The 20589-nt window shown below is 39.8% G+C and overlaps 2 protein-coding genes across 3 annotated transcripts; one reads left to right on the top strand and one right to left on the bottom strand.

The window, feature by feature from the left end:
* Window positions 1-3264: 3264 nt before the first annotated feature.
* On the top strand, window positions 3265-19183 carry LOC116710919 (endoplasmic reticulum-Golgi intermediate compartment protein 3). 2 transcript variants are annotated; one of them, XM_032550221.1, is made up of 14 exons: window positions 3265-3476; window positions 5687-5757; window positions 7239-7326; window positions 7394-7513; window positions 8624-8720; window positions 8789-8954; window positions 10157-10214; window positions 12172-12186; window positions 13338-13369; window positions 13471-13567; window positions 16896-16960; window positions 17044-17180; window positions 17407-17462; window positions 17534-19183. In XM_032550221.1, exons 1-14 carry the CDS (start codon window positions 3389-3391, stop codon window positions 17611-17613), a joined length of 1170 nt encoding a protein of 389 aa, XP_032406112.1. In that variant the 5' UTR covers window positions 3265-3388; the 3' UTR covers window positions 17614-19183. The 2 variants fall into 2 exon arrangements, with proteins under 2 accessions (XP_032406112.1, XP_032406113.1); XM_032550222.1 differs by lacking the exon at window positions 12172-12186 and having other exon boundaries at window positions 3267-3476.
* Window positions 13710-16443, bottom strand: LOC116710920 (reactive oxygen species modulator 1). The gene is made up of 3 exons (XM_032550223.1): window positions 16288-16443; window positions 14339-14469; window positions 13710-13934 (listed from the first exon to the last, which is right to left on the bottom strand). Exons 2-3 carry the CDS (start codon window positions 14467-14469, stop codon window positions 13826-13828), a joined length of 240 nt encoding a protein of 79 aa, XP_032406114.1. The 5' UTR covers window positions 16288-16443; the 3' UTR covers window positions 13710-13825.
* Window positions 19184-20589: the final 1406 nt, after the last annotated feature.

Here is a 20589-nt window from a genome sequence, read left to right as displayed (position 1 = left end):
ACTTACATTACCTCTGACCTATTCAGAACAGCAACAAGTTCCTAAGCAATGCTAATAGAAAAGCACATTACAGCACCATTAGCACCATTGAAATATCAGATCGTGCTAATACATTGAAAAAATATAATATGCACAACAATAATACAAAACCTTACAATACAATTTTATTTTTATTGAATTTGATCAGTTACTAAGGATTTTAGCCAGTTTTCAATGAATTTACTGAGCTAAGTACTTGCCGAGCACCTGAAATCACTCACCGATGCTACGCGGGGATTTCCGGGCTTCAGCCACTCACAACAACGGAAGCTTTCTGGGATTATCTAATAAAAGCGAATTTACTATTTTGAATTATATAATTTTCAGAGCTGAGTTAGCATTGTTTTTCTTACCTTTTTCCAAGATTCTTCCTCTAATTTTACAGAATCTTCCAGGCTATTAGCGGAGTCAACCGGTAGCTTTGAGCTCTCAGGCGTGTCTGACGCAATCCGAGCAAAATCTGAGCCCAGAAGTGAAAGGGGCGGGACAAGCAACCTTATTGGCTGATGTAAATTCCGACTGCTCCAGCTATTGGTTCATCACTAAAAACAAACGCTAAAGATGCATAGCACAGTTTTTAAAGATTTTTAGCACTTTTTATATACATACATATATTTATGAACTTTTTAACTTTATTATTCTTTAAATCTTATTGTAGAATAAAAAAGACATGAAATCTATCTATTTATACTTTTTAATCTCATTGTAGAATAAGATATGAAATCAATATTTATTAATTTTTGCTTGTGTTTTTAACACTGGGTTACACAAAATTCACATTTTGCAAATTTTTTGTTTTTCCATTTGGATGTCTAAGTAAGGTCAAGTAAAGTAATTTTATAGCACATTTTCAGCAACAAAGCAATTCAAAGTGCTTTACATGTGTTAGAGGAAATACAAACAAATAACAAAAGAAAAGCAAGAGAAAAATAAAAGTATAGAACTACATATTGGTTCCCCATATTTAGTAAGAATAAGAATTTATAAACTAGTTGGGTTCTCTCTGGATTCTTGATCTGATAAAACTAGAAGTTGGGGGCGTGCTGTGGCGGTGCAGGGGGTTAGCACGCCCCACGTTTGGAGGCCTTAGTCCGCGGACGTCGCGGGTTCGACTCCCGGTCCCGACGACCTTTGCTGCATGTCTTCCCCCTCTCCTCACCCTCCTTCCTGTCTGCCTGCAGTCGAAAAATACGAGCCACTAGCGCCGCAAAAACTCTTCGGAGGAAAAACAAAACAACCTAGAAGTTGGTTCTCCCTGTTTGATTCTATATATTAGATAGTCCTAATTGATGACCTAAGGTAATGAGTTGTTTTTCTGGATTATAAGGTTTTTTTTCTATTACCCTTTCTGGAATTAGAAGTATTCCATAATTTATAAGCTAGAAGGAATTTCTCTGAAAAAACTAATTGGAGTTTCTCTGCATAATAATCTAAAAAGTATAATATTGGTCTAAATAGTGAGTACTCCACTATTTATAAAAGTAATAAAATAAACCAGACAGGCAGGGCAAGGAAAAGACACACCAGGGAAGTAGCAACATTCAGATAATACAAAGACGTGAGTGAAAGGCGGTGACATCATGTAGTGTATCTGTTTGCTGTGTTTGTGTATTGCATGTGTATGACTATGAAACCATGCAGCTTGGTCTCCCAGGCAATAGTCTGATATGATGGTGTTATCTAGGAGCAAGTCCTTGGGAGTGCTCCGCTCCACAGTCACACAGATGATTTCAGAAGGGAATGAGGAGAGAAGGAGTGTTATGTTCACATATCTTCCGGGAGATTTGAGATATCCAGCCAGTCAAGGCTAACACAGGGGAAACAGTTCAGATACAGAATGCTTTAGGTCAGGTAGATTTTAAATTTTAATCTGCCCTAAAGTCTCACCGATACATCTCTGTTCATTCCAATCAACCAAATTAGTGTGGCCGTCCCACCGGATCGAAATCAGCAACTTCTCCAAGATCAATCCCTTCCTGCTAGTGAGTTTTAGAGTCTTCAGCTGAGCTGTGAGTCTCAGCAAGAATCGCATCCAATTTGCGTCTCCGTCCCACAGCTTGTCAGTCTGAGTGTTTACTAGTCGGCTCAATCCATCACGAATTTGTCGATATGCCAAGTATCCGCCAACTCCAAACAGCAGAAATTCTGTTATCATGAATCAAAATAAATCTGGGATGTATCCCATCAGGTATGTCCCTGCAGGATAGCCTCTCCTCTGCCCAGTCTTTTCTTTGAGAAAATTTTATCAATTACATTGAGAGACCGGTTGGCCAGATCCATAATTTATAGATTTAAATGATGTGCAAAGAAAGGCTCCACAAAGAAGCTCACAACAGAGCAAGCAGAGCAGGAAGGGACCACAGGAAAAAAAGTGTCTGCCTTCACTGAGAGCTAGAGAGAAAGTCTCTACTGCTTCTAGAAACAAATCGTAAAAAAAAGAAAGAAAGAGAAACAGCCATTTTCTGGCAATAGAAGTTTTTTTTGGTCTGGAAAATGAGCTGTTTCAAAAACCTCTGGCATGTAAAGTCACAAATCAGCAGACACTGAGTCGCCTACCAACCCATGCCTGTTACCTAACAACAAAGCTGATCTCAAGCGTTTGGTGAGCTTGTTTTCTTGCTGTACAATGGTTGCTGGAAAAGACGAGTTTTGTTGTTTTCTTACTATCCAGAAACCATTTCCTGCATTCTGCTTGATGGTGCAGGAGGCTCCACTTCTGCTTTTCAAAGATGTACAGTTGTGTAATTGCCCATTACACAACTGTACAATGTGTAATGGGCAATTACACATTGCCCATTACACATTGGGCAATGTGAGGTTTCCTACTGGGTTCAGGCCTGAGGACTGTAGTGACCTCTTTATTTATCTGAGCTGACATGCTGCTTCTCGCTCATCTGTTTAGGTGGATAAACATTTTCCAGCACCTTTTCCTCATTTACCACTTTAAAGGTTAAAATATTGTACATTTTTAACCTCCATTTTGTCATACAAAAAAGGTTACCAGAGGTTTGTCAACGCAAAATTACACACAAAGGAAAAAATACTCTTCCATGTAAAAATGAAAAAAAAAAAAAAAGTTTGTTTTTATTCGTTCGTTTATTTTTTATTTTTTGTTTTGTTGTTGTTTTCATTTTATTGAATAATTCTCGTCATTTATATTGTCAAAGGTCCTGATGGTGAATAAAGTTTGGCAGAAAGAGCAGAAGAAGAAGAAATTGACGCGGCTGCCGCTGATTGGCCCAACGGTGTATCACGTGGTCCGGAAGTGAAGGGTCCTGATGTGTTTCTGGAGTGCAGGAGGGTTCCGATAAGATTCTACGGTGTTCGGCTGGATTTCCTGGTGGAGAAAATGGACACATTAAACAAACTGAAGCAGTTTGACGCTTATCCTAAAACTCTGGAGGATTTCCGGGTGAAGACGTGGGGAGGAGCGACCGGTAGGAGGCTAACCGATCCGAACCGCGGGGCTAACGGCTGCCGCTGGTGCAGACAGCAGGGGAAACATTCGTTATTCCTATATATCAGATCATGTTCTACTCATTACAGTTCAATTAGCCTGTTGTAGATACCTGTCTTTAATGAGGAAACCTGAACAGTTGTACTGTCTGGGAGTTTATTTCACAGAACTACTAAAAACCCAATGGCACTAAGGCAGTAGTTGACACAATCTGTATATATTTTCTTTCTATTGATTGAGCCTGTAGTTAGTGGGCCTGTTATATATCATCAGGTAGAATAAACTATAGCCTCGGTATTCTTATTTTCCATATCAAACAGATGTTTATGTCTTTTAGTTAAACAGAGTAACTAAAAGCCCTTTCAGCTGAGACCAGTCCAAGATACACAGGCAACAAAAAAGCAATAACATTTCAATAAAATTACAAGAAATGTACATGAAACAGCTCCATGTTAATGAATTGCCTTCAGTGACTCGCAGTTTTCATTTAAATGCGCTAAATGAAGTTCACTGTCATTTTTCACTAATTCTGCAGCTTCGAGCCAAAGACACCGAGTGCATAAAAATTCAGTAAATGTTTGTTCTTTCTTTTTATACTTTTTAGACAAAAATGGAGAGAAAAACACAGTTAGGGTTGGAAATAGGCTTTGAATGCTGCTCATGTAACCACAAACTGGGATTTCTCAGAATAAACAAACAAATGTGATTGGTTGCATTAATTAAATATCCCGTTTTAAAAATTATATCATAATAATCTCTAAGTATGATGAGAATTTTATTGAAACAAGTTATTCAATAATATTTAGGGAGGAGTGTCTTTAAAAAATACAAGAGATAAAAACTGGTTATAATAAATAACCCTATTAGAACAAATGAACAGATATGAGATATAATTAAATAAAACAAAGAAATACAATTCTAAAGATTTTTTTACTTATTAAACTTTGTTATAAATGCATTTAAATAATGTATAGAAATGTATTTATTCCAATTTTATAAAAAAAATACATTAATACTGGTGAATATTGGAAAATAAAAGGCAACTTTATTTATCAGACCTTTCATGAACGTGGACATTCAACGTTCTTCACAGGAAAATAAAGCAACAAAGAAAACTACATGAAAAACTAGAAACATCTCCATCTGTCCATCTTCCTCTGCCGGGGTCGGGTCGCGGGGTCAGCAGACTTTCCTCCCAGTCTCCTGGTCCAGCTCCCCCAGGGGTTCCCAGCAGAGGAACATCGTCCCTCCAGCGTGTCCTGGGTCTCCCTCTGGACTCTTCCCCAGGGAGGCGTCCATCCTGACCAGATGCCCCTCAACTGGCTCCTCTCGACGTGAAAGAGCAGCTGCTCTACTCTGAGTCCCTCCCAGATGGTCGAGCTTCTCTCTCTAGAGAGACCAGACACCCTGCGGAGAAAACTCATTTCGGCCGCTTGTATCCGCGGTCTTGTTCCTTCGGTCTTGACCCAAAAAGACCACAGATGAGGGTGGGAACGTAGATCGACTGGTAAATCGAGAGCAGTGCAGCGCCCGCTTCACTGCAGACGCTGCACCAATCCGCCTGTCGATCTCCCGCTCCTTTCTTCCCTCATTCGTGAACAAGATCCCGAGATATTTGAACTCCTCCACTTGGAGCAGGACACCCCCCCCTGACCCAGAGAAAGCACTCTACCCTTTTCCGGCTCAAGACCATGGCCTTGGATTTGGAGGCACTGATCCTCATCCCGGCCGCTTCACACTTGGCTGCGAACCGCTCCAGCGAGAGCTGCAGGTCACGACCTGATGAAGCCAACAGGACGACATCATCCGCAAAAAGCAGACATGGGATCCTAAGGCCACCAAAACGGATCCGACCAACACCGTGGCTGGCCTACAGATGAGGGTTTAGAAATATCTTAACTAATTTTAAACATCAAATGAAATAAATATTGAAATTCAAGTTTAAAATCCAGGATGTGATTGAAGTGACCTTTGACCTTTCAGGGAAAGCTACAGTAATGTTTCTGGAACTTCTCAGGTTTTCAGACAGATGAAAACTGGTTACCATTCTCAACTTGGAAGGGTTCAGTGGTTTTTACCAAATTTACATTTACTACCACAGTATGAATTTTTAAAATCTGTAAAATAAAGACCCATTAATTCACATTATGTTGCTATGAAATCAGATGTTTCCACCTTGTGTCTCTGCAGTGACCATCATCAGTGGCGTCATCATGTTCGTTCTGTTCGTCTCTGAGCTGCAGTACTACCTGACCAAAGAGGTGAGCTCCTGAATCCGACTGTCAGATTAACTCGGTCTGGTTCGGTTCGGTTCTGTTCGCTCGCTGACCGGACCGATGCTGTTGGTTTTTATCAGGATGGGAAACTGCAGCATTTCATCAGGAAGTCTGTTAATCGATCAGGTTTTGTTCCTGCAGAGATTTCCTGCTTCCATCTGTTATCAGAGGATCTACAGATTTTAATCTCATGTTCAATAAAAAAATAAAACAGCTAAAGTTTTCACCAGAACTTTATAAAAATGAAACATTGGGTCGTTTTCACCAGGGAAGCTGAGTTGAAACCAACTGAAACTGAGTTCAGGGAGCAGCAGCAGTGCCTCCAGGTGTGTTTCCTGTTGGGTCGGATGAACTCGGGTTTCTTGGAAGGAAATGACTCAGGTTTTTGTTGCGGATTTGGGCTGAAAAGTCAGAACATCTGGGAACATAAAGTACCCTGAAAAGTATTTTCCTTCTTATGGATTTCTGAAGTTTTTGCTGCTTTTGCTGCTTGAATATGTCAGATGATCAAAATAGTTTTGATATGAGCCAGAGGAGTGGAGTTGATCCACTGATCTGCTTTAGGATTAAATGTGAGCCCGATTTAAGACTTTAACAGCTGGAGATTTTCCTCCAGGGTTTTCAGGGGCCATCAGATCCAGAAAGCCCAGAAGCAGTCAACTCTTTCTGGTTTGGACCTTTTTGTTGGTCGCATGAAGTAAATGAAGCAACACATCTTGTAAAAGGTTTTGTTTTTCTATCTTTCTGCAGGTTCAGGGTCAAACTTCAAGGCTGTTGATTTATTTTTATCCATCTTTTGCTCCTCTTATCTCTTTATTTCCCTTTTAACCTTTTGCATCTTTCTTCTTTTTAGGGCTGCAATTAACTATTTTAGTCATCAGTCTATTGATTAGTTTGACAATCAGATAAAAATTGGAAATATATTAGAAATGCACTAAAATATGCAAATAAATAATTAAAAACTTTTAAAATAAAAAGTTGATATCAGCATTCCTTTTATCATTTGCAGCAAATTATGCAGATAAAAATCATTCAACATGAGAAAAACTCAGGCTGAATGTCAGGAGATTATTATTAACTGATTAATAACTGGATGCAAAATATTCTTAATAGATTAATTTTTTAAAGATTTGAACCAGGTGAAGAACAGATTTGTAATTAAGGTTGTTTTTATCTTGAAGGCAAAATGTTTGTTTTTGTTCAGCTAACAAGTAATCGACTAAATTAGTTTCTGATTTGTCACAATCATTCCAGCCCTGCTTTCGTTTGCCCCGTCTTTTCATTCGAAATAAACTCAAAGCATTTCTATTAAAGTTGTATCGATGTATGAAAATCCAGCAGAGCGTCGCGGTGAAAGCCGTCCCTGTGTCGTTCTTTCTGCTACGTTTCTTTTTCTCAGTGTTTGTTGTGTTGCTGTGGGACAGTTTAGTGTTTAGGGGAAGTGAACGCTTCGTGTCGTCCTTCAGGTCCACCCGGAGCTCTACGTCGACACGTCGCGAGGAGACAAACTCAAGATCAACATTGACGTCATTTTCCCTCACATGCCCTGTGCCTGTAAGTGCTTCTGTTTCTCTGCTGTCTGCTGCTGATGGCGGCCGCCGCTCACCACCATGTTTGTCAGATCTCAGTATCGACGCCATGGACGTGGCCGGAGAGCAGCAGCTGGACGTCGAACACAACCTGTTCAAGCAGCGGCTGGACAAAGAGCTGAAACCCGTCACCACCGAGGCAGAAAAACACGGTACGCTTCATTCCAAACACAAACAAGTTTGAGCCACTTGCTGGACAAACTGGAGAGAAACTGTAAACTAGGTATGGACCTTTTTACATGTTGCAGCAACCTCAGACGAAATGGTTGGCAATCAAAATTGATGTTTGCCTATGTAATAATTAATCATTGTAATCAATCATTTTCTGTTAATAAAATGAAAATAGTTTAGTTTAATCGGGCACCAACTCCGTTTTTGTGAAGGAATGATTTCGGCAAGAGAAATGTTTCACACAACAAGAAATGATATCTTATGTTTTTTAACCATTTTCAAGTAATATAATGAGAATTTTCATAATAATTTCAAAAATAATTTTCCTGCTGGGATGAATAAAGTAAAAATTATTATTATTATTAATGATGCAAGTTTATCGTTTCAAAGATCAGTAAACTTTACTTTTGTAAAGAACACTGTAACTGGAAGATATTTTAAAAAGTCCAAAATAAACAAAATTACCAAAAACAATAAATTAAAACAGAAATAAAAACCACACACAATCAAAACCTTAAAAGAAATGAAGTCAAAAATGTAAATCATCAGAATGGAAATTATGAAGTTAGCTGTGCTTCAGGATTAGCGCAGCTGAAGAATTTATCCTGCAAAATCCCAGAAGCTGCAGCACTAAAACCAGGTGATCACACTGCAAAAACACATCTTCCCAAGTATTTTTGGTTTAATTTCTACTGCAAATATCTCATTACACTTGAAATACAACAAAACTAACTCCCAACGGAGCTCGGTGGAAGAAAATAATTCCTTAATATTGATGAAAAGAACTTGTTCCACTGCTGGATTATTTCATTTATAACATGACATTTTCCCATGCAAAACTGAAAAAATCCACGAGTGGAACTAGAACTTTTCAACAATATTACGAAGTTATTACTGAAAATAAGCTGCTAGATCTTCTGAAAAGTCTCTTGTGAGTTAGTTGTCTTATTTCAATTACAATGAGATATTTGCACCAAAAACCAGACAAAAAGACTTTGTAAGATTTTGTCCGTCTGCAGTGAACTCACTGGATAAGAGACAGCATGAAGCTAACATTGTTTTATAGTCACAGATGGTTCTGTGTTGTCCAGAAATGGGTCAGGCTGAAGACGGGGAAGCGTTCGACCCGAGCACTCTGGACCCGAACCGATGTGAGAGCTGTTACGGCGCCGAGACCGATGACCTGAAGTAAGAAACGCCGCCGCTGCCGGCTGCTCTGCCTGCTGGGATTACTGCTGCTAATTGTGTGCGTGCAGGTGCTGCAACACCTGTGACGACGTGCGCGAGGCGTACCGGCGGCGCGGCTGGGCCTTTAAGAGCGCCGACACCATCGAGCAGTGCAAACGCGAAGGCTTCACGCAGAAGATGATGGAGCAGAAGAACGAGGGTTGCCAGGTTTACGGCTTCCTGGAGGTCAATAAGGTCAGACCTTCACGCCTTTCCAGTGGCGGTCAGTTACTGTAATCTGATTACTTTCTTCAAGTAAGAAATTACAATTGCAAAAAAGTAATCAGATTACCTTTACTTCCACACAAGCAAACTTTGTTACGAAACCCAGATTTTGTTAGTCTCTCATCATATAGCATGTGTGTCGTCATGGTAACGGGCAGGTGTGTAGATCAGCAACAGGTAAATTGGAGCGCAGTAGTAAACATCCTCGTCTCCGCGAACCGGTTTACTTTGATGAAACTATACGATGGAATATGCAGACAGGAAGTGATCTGTATCCAGTTCTGCCAGAGGCAGACGGCGATTTCATTCAGCGTTTCTGCTGCTTCCACCCGGCGGCCATGTTTCCTCCGACTGGCATGACAGTTTTCAGCTGCAGAATTGAGAATTAGGATTGTTTGTATTTCCTGGTTTAGAGCGAATCATCGCAAATGTAATTTTGCCAAATGTTGCTAGCTAGCATGGCTGCAACAAACAGGAAGTAGCGGTTGCTAGCTAGCATAGTGTAGGGACGACTCTCCGCTCTGAGCTGAAGGTTTGGAGTTTGAAATGTTTCAGTTTGGTCACTCTGGTAAGGATGGGAAAGTTTTGCTACATCTGAACTTTTCTTTCTTTTCTGCATCGAGTCTTTTCAGGAAGAGCCAAAAACCGCCTCAAACTTTTAACAGAATTGAGACTTTGTATCAGATTTTGAGGTTTCCATCAACCGTTTCTGAAGCAATGCTTCAAAATGTGCATAAAAAATGTTGATGGAAACAAATTCCCAGATCTTTAGAGAAAACCGGCCCACAGCATCACCAATCCTCTGCCGTGTCTACCAGTTGTGGTTTCTCCTCAAAGTTTCTCCTCATGCTATTCGGCACGATGAACTCTGCCCAAATATAGATGGCGCTGCTGCTGCTATCTTTGCTTCATAACAGAAAGTCTTGGATTTCAAATTAAAAGCTTCTAGAAATGCTGATCAGCTTTAAAAAGTAGCAAAATAAAACTTTAGTTGCATTTATTTTGATTGTTGAAAGTGCCAATAATTGTTCCACTGTTGATTTAAGGCTTTTAAGCATGATCAGCATTATTAACATGTCTGAGTCTACATATATTTTCTATTCATAGTTATTATTATTTTTCTCATTTATAACAATAAAATTGATCCTGAGTCGTTTCACACTTTGTTTCAGGTGGCAGGAAATTTCCACTTTGCTCCAGGAAAGAGTTTCCAGCAGTCGCATGTTCACGGTGAGAACGTTTCCTCTAACTGAGCAAAGCCTTTAAACGCCCTTTCTTCTGTTTTACTCCGATTTATGTATAAAAATCATTGAGTTCAACAGTTTAATTCAGCTGGAATCTAATTTCTGTTCCTCAAAGCAAAATGAAGAAAATATAAACCATATAAGAAGTTTATTTATTACCTCCATCAGAATAAAGGGTGTTTGTTTTCAAACCTCTGACTGATTCTCATGTTCATCCATCTGTTGTCTTGTTCCACCCTGAACAACCTTGCGCCCCCTGCTGTTGGGGGCGAGTCTCTACATGTCGCATGAACGTCTCCTTCCCCACTCAGCTCCTGCAGACTAGCGGCAGTAGCAATTACTAAACATCTGTTGAGCTCATCATACAAACTATTAAAAATGGCTGCAAACAGCATAATGATGTGCTGAAAGAGCAGGAGCTTCTTAAAGAGACAGAGGCCCATTTTTCTGACTGAACTAGCGCCAGTCATTTCAAAGTCCTGCTGATAATTTGATTCTAACGTGTTAAATATTAAACATAATCTGTAAATCTTACATCATAGCATAACTTGAGATGAAGCTCTGCTGCTTCAATCCTCATTTAAATTTGTTGGGTTTTTTATGTAGAAGTTCTTATAAAAATACTACTTTATTCTCCTAATATTACGACTTTATTCTCATTATTTTTGACTTTATTGCCGTTGGACTGTATTCTTGTTACGGTATGAATTTATTCTCATGATTAAAGATAAAAATCGTAGCCTTGCTCTAATATTTGTAGAGCAAACCTGAATTTATATCAAGATGGCCGCCCTTGGCGATGACATCACGCTGAACTATGGAAACCCAGAGAGGAAAAAAATCAAAAACAAAAATTAAATATTTAAAATTGATTTATTGATTGATCTATAAAATATTTTAAACTGTTTGGCTGGAAGATGCATAAAACCTTCTAATCACTGCAAAAACACAAAATCTCATATTTCTGGTCTAGTTTCTCCAGCAAATATCTTATTTCAATGTCAAATTTATTTATATAGAACTTTTAAAAACAGGTTTAAAACTACACAAAAGTGGTGTACAAAATTATTTCAGATGTAATTAAATATTTGCACCAGGAACTAAATTACTTCAGATTTTGTGGTTTTGCAGTGAAAGCTTCCCGTACTGTGGTGTTGTTTCCTTTTAATACATGTATGAATAATTTTGACCAGCTGTAAATTTTTGACTAAACTTTTAGTTTAAACTGATCCAGTATCAGCAAAGTGTTTATCTCCCATGATGCTTCAGCCAGACTGGCCCATTCAGGCCACCGTAGTTCTGCCTGTGTAACAAACTGAAATCTGTCCAGTTAATCTCAGCAGCTCTGCTGCTTCATCCCTCTGGGATTAAAAAAGTATATCCATTCATCCATTCACTGTTTTCCTCTCTGTTGTAGCTGATTCTTCCTCTGTGGCATCAAATCAGGGCAGGAAATTAAAACGAACCCAAATGTTCAGTCATCCACAATGAATGATTTGAACTGGGATTGTTTGAACTGGGATTGGATGGTTGGGCTGTAAACCTGCGGTGGTTTTAGTTTCCTGTGCTGAAAGCCAGTCCATGCGACTCTGATTCATTTCTCTCATCTCATCAATATTTAAAGTGTCGGCAGCAGAAACAGAGACGAGAATCAAACCAGAACCTCGTAAAGACCCAAACACATCCTGTCCTGGAAAGATATCTGCTGTGGGTCGGGCTGCACACCAGTTCTAGTTTAGCCCAAAAATAACATTATTTATCTTTATCTCATAATTCACAGCTTATCGGTCGGTTTTGCTCAGTTTGGTTTCGATTGCAACCTGATTTTGAGGTAAATTGTCTGAAAACTCTTATTTTGGAAAGTGTTGTGCAGCCCCACCTTCAGTTGTCACGTTTCATGTCTGTTTCACTGTCCCAGTGACTCTTCTCTCTTCTTTCTGCAGTGCACGCTGTGGAAAGTAAGTCTATCTTCCTTTATGCCACAGTGAATGCATGCAGCGTGTTCAGGAAAACCTTTCCCTGTTTCTGCTTTAAACACACTCAGTGCTGAATCAATTATGATGTGAAGAAAATGTCAAAATAATCTCGGTATCAATTTAAAAGTGCATGATTATCAGATCCATTTAGATTTACAACCAGTTTCTGAATGTGATGCGATTAAATTTTTACTTGATAACTAGTAAACGCCGCAGTTCTTACCCAGGAGTCTGACGTTTCCTAACTGAAAAGTAACTTTAACTGAATTATGTCAAATATCAAACATTAGAAACCTGATTGGTTTAGAGAAACTCCGATTCAGACCGCAACGTGAATTCATGTTCATAGTTCACCAAACCATTCTGAACTAGATTCAGTCCCAAAATGAACAAGTTCTTCTATTCGTTGTTTTCTTATGAAATTCTCAGGAAAGCTTCTCTCGTTTTCCTCCTTTAGTTTCCAGAGGCAGAATGAGTCGAAAGTTACGATGTAAAACTGATGGAGGAAGATTTTAAACGCGTCGGCAGCAGAACTGCAAAGCTGCCGTTCTTTAATAAAACCCTGATGGTTCAAATCCCGCTGACATCAGTTACAAGCGTCCAGACGCCGGACGCCCGCTGCGTTTGTTTTTCCAAACTTTTTAATTGATTGGTTTTGGATCATGGAAAGAAACGGAATGAGCTGCAGGTTCCTTCGTTGAAGCGACTAAATAAAAAACAAAGGGATCAAAGACGCTCATTTCTGCGTTTCAGCTGAACTGAAAACCAAGAAGATTCTTTTGGACCCGATGTGTTTACAGACCAGAGAAAGTGGGAGTTTTCAGTTTGAATGCAACAATTAAGAAGTAAAGTATTTAAGTAGAAAACTGGTTAATTGGTGCATTTTTGGTGGTTTCAATGTCAGTTAAAATGGGTCGGTGTCTCAGTCTGTACTTTTACTTTGTGAAGGCCATGATGCTGATCCTGTTGCCATGGTAACCATATTGTCTAAAGGCGATTGGTGTTTTCCCCCCTCAGTTCAGCTGCTTTTTATCCTGAATGTTCCTGATTTTGGTCATTTATGCTTTTATTAATATGCAAGTCTGAATGTTTTTGGATTATTTTCAATAACAAGTTTGTGTTTTTGTTTGCAGTTCATGACCTGCAGAGTTTTGGTTTAGACAACGTAGGTTTCCACATTTCTCTGGATATTTAAATTAAAAATGTTTCATTTACTAAAGACATCAGTTCAATTATGAAGTTGCTTCTTCTTCTGTGGTTCTGCAGATCAACATGACCCACCTGATAAAGCACTTGTCGTTTGGTAAAGATTACCCCGGCATCGTAAATCCGCTGGACGGAACCGACGTCTCGGCGCCGCAAGGTATCGTCCCACTTCTTCTGCTGCCAAACTGCTGCTTTTAAAAGCTTCTGATCCATTTTAAAGTTTAATCCCATTTATTGAACCAAATTAAAGCGTTAAATTCCACATTAATGGAGCAAAACATGGAGGATAAAAACAGGACTGTCATGTGACGAACCAGAACCTTTATTGATAACTAGACGGTGGGTTTGGAGCATGTGGTTATCTGAGTCCCAAGGCTGTACAATCTGAGGGAGGAAGAGGAGGCAGTGGTCTTCCTCAGCAGCGGATTCCCATCCCGATGGCCATGAAGGTGCCAAACGTCCCACCGCTTTGCATCATGGTCTTCCCAACGCCTCCCATCAGCTCCCGGCCCCGCATCCCGATCCTGCAAACAGAAACTGTTTTGAGCTCCGATTTCACCAACAGCTAAAATGTTAGCGCAACCGTCCTGCCAGGCAAAACCTCAGGATTATTCTCAGATTATTCCTAGACAAAAGTTCAGTTAGTCAGAAAGTTATAGGATGACACTTTAAAAGCTTTCTAATGTTTAAACAGTTAATTTGGCTAAGTTTTACCCTTATAAAATATGTAAATAATAATAAACCAATTTGTTTTTTTTTTTCAAGAAATAGTAATTAGTAATGAAAAGCAAAAATATGTTGAGTTTTAAACTTGAACCGCACCAGATGAATAAAAACAGCTGAGAAAGAAGTGAACTTTAACTGGGACATTCCCTTTTTCCAGCTGAATTAAATCATTTTCTGTTTGGGTTTATTGGTCCAAACTCACCTGAGACAGGAGAAAGTCCCAAACATGGCGCCTGCGGCCATTCCCACGGCGAAGCCCATCATGAAGCCCATCTTGACCCGGTCAAAGCAGTTGGGCTGGGTCTGGCCGTACGGACCGACAGCGACCGGCATCTGCAAACGCAACGACAGCTCATTTTAATCTGAGGTTGAGATTAAAATCTGCTGCATAGAAAGGAGGAAACCTAACGGATCAGCACACTGACTGAAAATTAGACTCTTTCTAAATGTGGGTTCATTTCATCTTCATTTTTAATCTTCAAAGCCAAAACCTTTGACCAGTTTGGGTAACAGAAACAGCTGCACTTTTTATAGCACCAATAACAAAAAGGTCTGAATTATAGATGCACCGAGAAGTTATTTTTTTTTTGGTTCTCACTGTGGAGGATGAAAAAGTCTAGACGTTTTGACTGAGTTTAAAGTGCAATATTTATTACCCAGTGAGGCTCATTTTCTGATCTATGCAGATTCTTGAACTTTCCTTCAGTTTGGACTGAATCAGTTTGTTTCTCTGCAACCATACTACTGCAACAGGCTGAATGTCCTGCTCTTTGTGTGGGAAATATTTCAGTGTTTTTTTGTGTGGCTTGGTTGTCAGTTGCTATGGCAACGAGTCTGTAGCTGTGCTGATACAGAGAGCGAGAAAGACGAGGTTTTGAGTTGTACTTTAACGGTTTTTCCCTTTGCTGTGGAGCACAGCACGAAATTAATAATATCTACATGTTCAAGTTTGATTGAATTAACGGAATGAATAGTCTTTTTGCCCTCCATGTTGTTCGCATGCGTAAAATTTCTTTATGTAAACGTGCAGGTGGTCTATATTTGTATATCTGACTATGATCAAGTCAGTGCCTCGCCAGCTTTGCACCTCACCGCACATTACTGTTCTCCGCAGTAAAATCTCTTTCCTTGCAGTTTAATCTTTCCTATTGACGCCGCAGTTAAAACGGTACTGTAGAGAAAAAACCCAACACAGAACATGTTGGGCTGATTTCCATCTGCTATAATTAATCACCTTCAATTACTGTTAATACTGTAAAATTATTACACAATAATTACCTTCCATTGTAAGTAACAAATGATGAGGGGGCTGAATGAAATGTCAGTTACCAAATTTTAGAATAAAAACTACAAAAGCAGAATATGTAAAATATCTTTTAAGCTATTTATGGCAGTAATTAAAAAGATTTTGAAATCTCCCATGACTGACTCAAATTTAAATTGAGGGATAGAAATTAACTCTTAATTAATTCTGTTCCAACTTTTAATGTACATGCCACACACAATCTGCATCGTTTAGTTAAATTATTGTTCCAATTAAATCCACCTGAAAGGGCCGTCACTCACGTAGCTACCTAAAATTACTGTAGCTTTCGATGTGTAGGCCTATCATGATAAATGATGCTAAACGATAAATTGTCCCAGAAACTGAGATAAACAACATTGTTTTGAAACCATTTCAAGTAATAGGGGAATAATGCAATTATTCTTAGAAATAAAGGTCCATAAATCTAAAACAGCCAATGTTTAGCTTAATACTTCTGACAGAAACAAATTATCCTGATATTCATGTGTGTGAACCAGTAAAGTGTTTGTATTAAGTTGGTTTCTGTTTCTACTCCAATAAATGATGCAACCTTTGACCCCTGCAGATTGTTGACTTTAATCAGAGGCTTATTTTCACTGTTAGCACCTAGCTGCTAACACATTAGCTTCTGTGGGGCATCACCGCTTAAAGTCCGCGGATTAGAACTCGTAACCAAACACTGAGCAGCTGAGTGTTTATCTTTTTATCCCCTAACTCCTCCGCAGGTGGTTGTGCTAGCTTCCCATGCTAACGTCACCTGTGGCCTCCATAGGTAACAGCGTTTACCGTCAAACCTACTATTTTTACCAACAAACCCCGGAAAACGGGACCGTAGGCCATCTTACCTTCAGTTACTCTGCTGTGATAAATTCGCTGCTTTGCTTTTCTGCTTAAAATTTCTCTTACTGTTGAGCGCAGCTGCGATTAAATGTCTTTCTAGCAGACCTCCATAACCGGAAACAGGAAACGGGAGAGAAATAAAGGCGGAAGAGATAGCGCCCCCTGCGGCTCAGTTTAGAATTGCTTGTTTTCTATTATTTCTTTTGTTCATGTTCAAGACGAATCCACCTTAATAACTGGGTTGTCATTACAATAACGTACTTTAAATTTTCATGTTTTAACTTTGGTTTTAGCCCTAATAACATAACGGGTAAAAAGTTACTCTATATTTGGTCATTTAAAAAATTCTTAATACATTTTAAAAGTTTTCCTTTATTTTCCTCAATATTTTCCTTTTTAATCTAATAGCACTGTGAAATAAAATGAAGCATAAATGGATCCAGTGGAGGAATTGTTTTGTTTACACCAAAGAAATGTATGAAATAAGACAACATTATTTGCTGACATTAATGTGATGGGGATCCAGCCGGTCAGAAGCAGACTACTGGACTGTTTGAGGTTTTTCAGTTTAAAAATCTGTTGATAGTCAAGTTTAATTTGTTCATCTCCACAGCATCGATGATGTACCAGTATTTTGTGAAAATTGTTCCAACCATCTATGTAAAAACAGACGGAGAGGTGAGTTAAACAGCTTTGTGTTTATTGTATTTTCTGTTGGACTCTTTTCCACACGTTTTCTGTGAATTTGTTTTTACTTCCAGGTGGTCAAAACGAATCAGTTTTCCGTCACCAGGCACGAGAAAGTCGCCAACGGTTTAATAGGAGATCAGGGTCTGCCGGGCGTCTTTGTTCTCTACGAACTTTCACCCATGATGGTCAAATTTACAGAAAAACACAGGTGAGTCCTGGCAGACGGCCAGTTTCTAAAAGTCAGAACGGGGTCGGCTGCTGAAATGTCCTTACTGTTTGTCACAGAAATTATTTTTTTCATGTTTTAACACTTTGAAACCATTTGTTTCAAAAATAACAATAACAATCCAGTTTTTTAGCTCAACTGTTAGATGAAACTCAGACTTGCTGTAAATAATAAATCCTTCCAATATAAATGTTAACTGTTTTCTCAGGTCGCTGACTCACTTCCTGACGGGCGTGTGCGCCATCATTGGCGGCGTGTTCACAGGTCAGTCTCTCCTTCGTTCTGATGCTAACTGAGCAGCAGAGAAGCTCACCACATTCTCCCGACTCTTCCAGTGGCCGGTCTCATCGACTCGCTCATCTACCACTCGGCGCGCGCCATCCAGAAGAAGATAGAGCTGGGCAAGGCGTCCTAACGACGGCGCCCCCCAGTGGCCGCACAGACCGAGACGCTGAGCACCCAGAGGACTGAAACGGGCGGCGAGGCGGGGGGAGAAACTCGCCTCTTCTCCATGAACTAGACCTGAAACAAACCGAGAGAGAAATCCAGAGCGGTGGAGCCGTTTGGATTTTCCTATCTGCCGTTCGGAGACGGACAGGCCGCGGGGGCGGAGCAACGGGAGGACGCCGCCACCAGGAGCAAGAAGCCGCTCCATCGCTACGCTCAGCGTTTGGTAGGAGAGCGAGGAGCAGCAGAGACGGACATTTTTAAGCTCAGATAATTTATTCCATCTTCTCTGACTCGCATGGTTCAGGCTGTGGAGCGACTTTTTCTTCCATATCTGCAGCAGATCTGATGAAAACAAAGTGAATCCTTCCAACAGCCGCTCAGTGTTCAGAGAAAACCCAGCAGAGATCCACCTGCAGCACCGCAAGGTATTAACAAGGAGAAGAAGAAGAAACTGCTCATTAAACTACTAAAACAGCTGCTGGTTGTCACTCCTTACCGCACTGCAGAAACACTACAGCTAAGGCAGTTCTGCACTGCAAAAACATAAAATCTAACCAAGTATTTCTGACCTACAGTCAAGTGCAAATATCTTCACTTGAAATAAGACAAAATTAACTTACAAGTAACTTTTGAGTAAGGTAAAGGAGCTTGTTTTAAGTAAATAATTCATTAATATTAATTTAAAAATATCAATATTAAGCGTATTTCCTAGTAGAACTAGGAAATATATCTTTCCTAGTTCCACTGACAGATTATTTAACTTGAAATAAAACATTTTTTTCATGTTATAAATGAAATAATCTGCCAGGAGATCTAAGACTTTTTATCAAAATTTAGGAATTACTGACTTCAAACAAGCTGGTATTTCTTGCTTAAAAGTTACTTGTAAGTTAGTTTTGTCTTATTTCAAGTGAACTAGAAACTAAACCAAAAATCTTAGTTTAGTATTTTGCAGTGCAGAACCTCCTTTGATTTTCAACAAGAAATTAGATTAGTTGCTGAAGCTGGTTGGATGCTGGTTGGATGCTGGTTGTCCAGGTAAACATCCATCTGTATTAAAGTTTCCGGCAGAAAACACGAAAGGTTCTGCAGCTTCCTGTGGGTTAGACGCCGGGTCAGATCTGGTGTCGTCTGTACTGGAGGTTCTGATCCGTTGGACCAGCTGATCATTAAAGCTGGTTTCACATGATGTTTCTGCAGGTTGATGGTTAGAATCTGGATCAGAACTTTGAGCCTGGGTTCAGTCCAGTTTAACCTTAGAGGTTGTGACGTTTTTATAAAAGCAGAAATGTGCACTGAATCGTCGCTTCGTTCTGTATTTCCTGATGATGTGTTACTGGACCGGTTCCGGTCCAGTATTCCCTCTGTCGCTGTCCCGGTCCTCTCGGATCCAGACGATGGTTCAGTTGTCGATGGTTTGCTGCTGCACGCTTCAACCTTTAGATCAGGGCTGTGTGTGAGAGAGAGATGTATTTATATTTCGAATGTCCACAAAATGTTTTTAAAGTGACAAAATAAATGTTGAATTAAAGCAGCTTCAGCTTCGCCTAATGCTTATATTGACTCTTAGTCTGTTTTCCTCCAGTAGACCCGGTTCTACTAGAATCAAACCAACCTGTTCCCCTCCTGGCCTGTGGGGGCCACGAGGGGAACTGATCTGGACCCCACAGATCAGTTCCCCTTCAGAACTTGTTGCCTTCAGTGGCACCAAGAACCTCTGAAGACACTGAGAGCAACTTCCTTCTTCACCAAATGGAAACAAGATGGAGGCGTCAGATTTTAGCGGTTGGAGGATTTCTCTTTAGTCTTTGGCTAGGCTAGCACGTTAGCTTTAGTTGTATTTACCCAGAATTCGGTCCGCTTGGTGTTCACATTCTGAAACAGAGTTCACTTCACCAGACCGAGGTTTGGAGGATCAGAGGTCAGAGGTCGACTAGCGTTCACACCTCAACAACTGGACCGGACCTTGACTAGATAAACAGACTAGTGCAAATATCTCGGTAGATTTGAAATAAGACAAAACTAACACTAGCAACTTTTCCCCAAGCTGTAGGAGTTTGTCAGTAATTTCTCAATATCAATAAAAGGTTCTAGCTCCACTAAGATTTATTTCACTAATAATAAAAAAAAATTTCCCCATGTTATAAATGAAATAATCTGCCTGTAAAACTAGTACTTTTTTTCAGAGAAATCACCATGGTTACTGCGTCAGTAAAGGAACTAAAATGCGTTTTGATGAGAAGCGGCCGCTAGATGGCGACATCAGTCCAGGAGTTGTTGCGTGCTGCCGCTGTCTGACTCACGAAGGAGCAACATGGCGGTCTGAATGAAACGGCAGCTGCTGCGGAAACTTTCTGTCTGTGGTGAGAGTCAGAACCACTCAACACTGACTGGGCCGGCACAGTTCGGGGAGAGTACTGGCAAACTGGAAACAATTAAATGGTTCTGGGGTGAAACTGAAACTCACCGCACAGGCCTCCACTGAACCGGGCCTGCTTGACCGGCTCAAAACCGACAGCGAGGAAGGAACGAGTTTCCCTGGAAAGAAGAACGTTCCGTGTTATCAGTTAAATAATCTGAATTTTCATCAATATTAAGGAATTTTGGACTTAAAGCTCTTAGTTTTGTCTATTTCTGGACTAAGATATTTGCAGCACGAAGCCATTTTATGTTTTGAATCTTTAATGATAACAGATTTTAAAACAAAAAAGTTTGTTGAGCAGACTAAACTAAAAAAAAAGAAGAAATAAGTCACAATAAACTAAAGATTTTGGGGCTGCCTGCAATTAACAATTATTTTAGTTATTGATTAATCTATTGATTATTGTGACAATCGGATAAAACAAAATTGCACATTGTGCAGATTTTTCATTAAGTTTTTTTCAATACTAGAAATACATTAAAAAGATGCAAATAAAAATTTTGTTGTCCAAAAGTTAAA

This window comes from Xiphophorus hellerii, chromosome 20, assembly GCF_003331165.1.
Source record: "Xiphophorus hellerii strain 12219 chromosome 20, Xiphophorus_hellerii-4.1, whole genome shotgun sequence".
NCBI lineage: Eukaryota > Metazoa > Chordata > Actinopteri > Cyprinodontiformes > Poeciliidae > Xiphophorus > Xiphophorus hellerii.
This window is presented reverse-complemented; position numbering and strand designations above follow the sequence as displayed.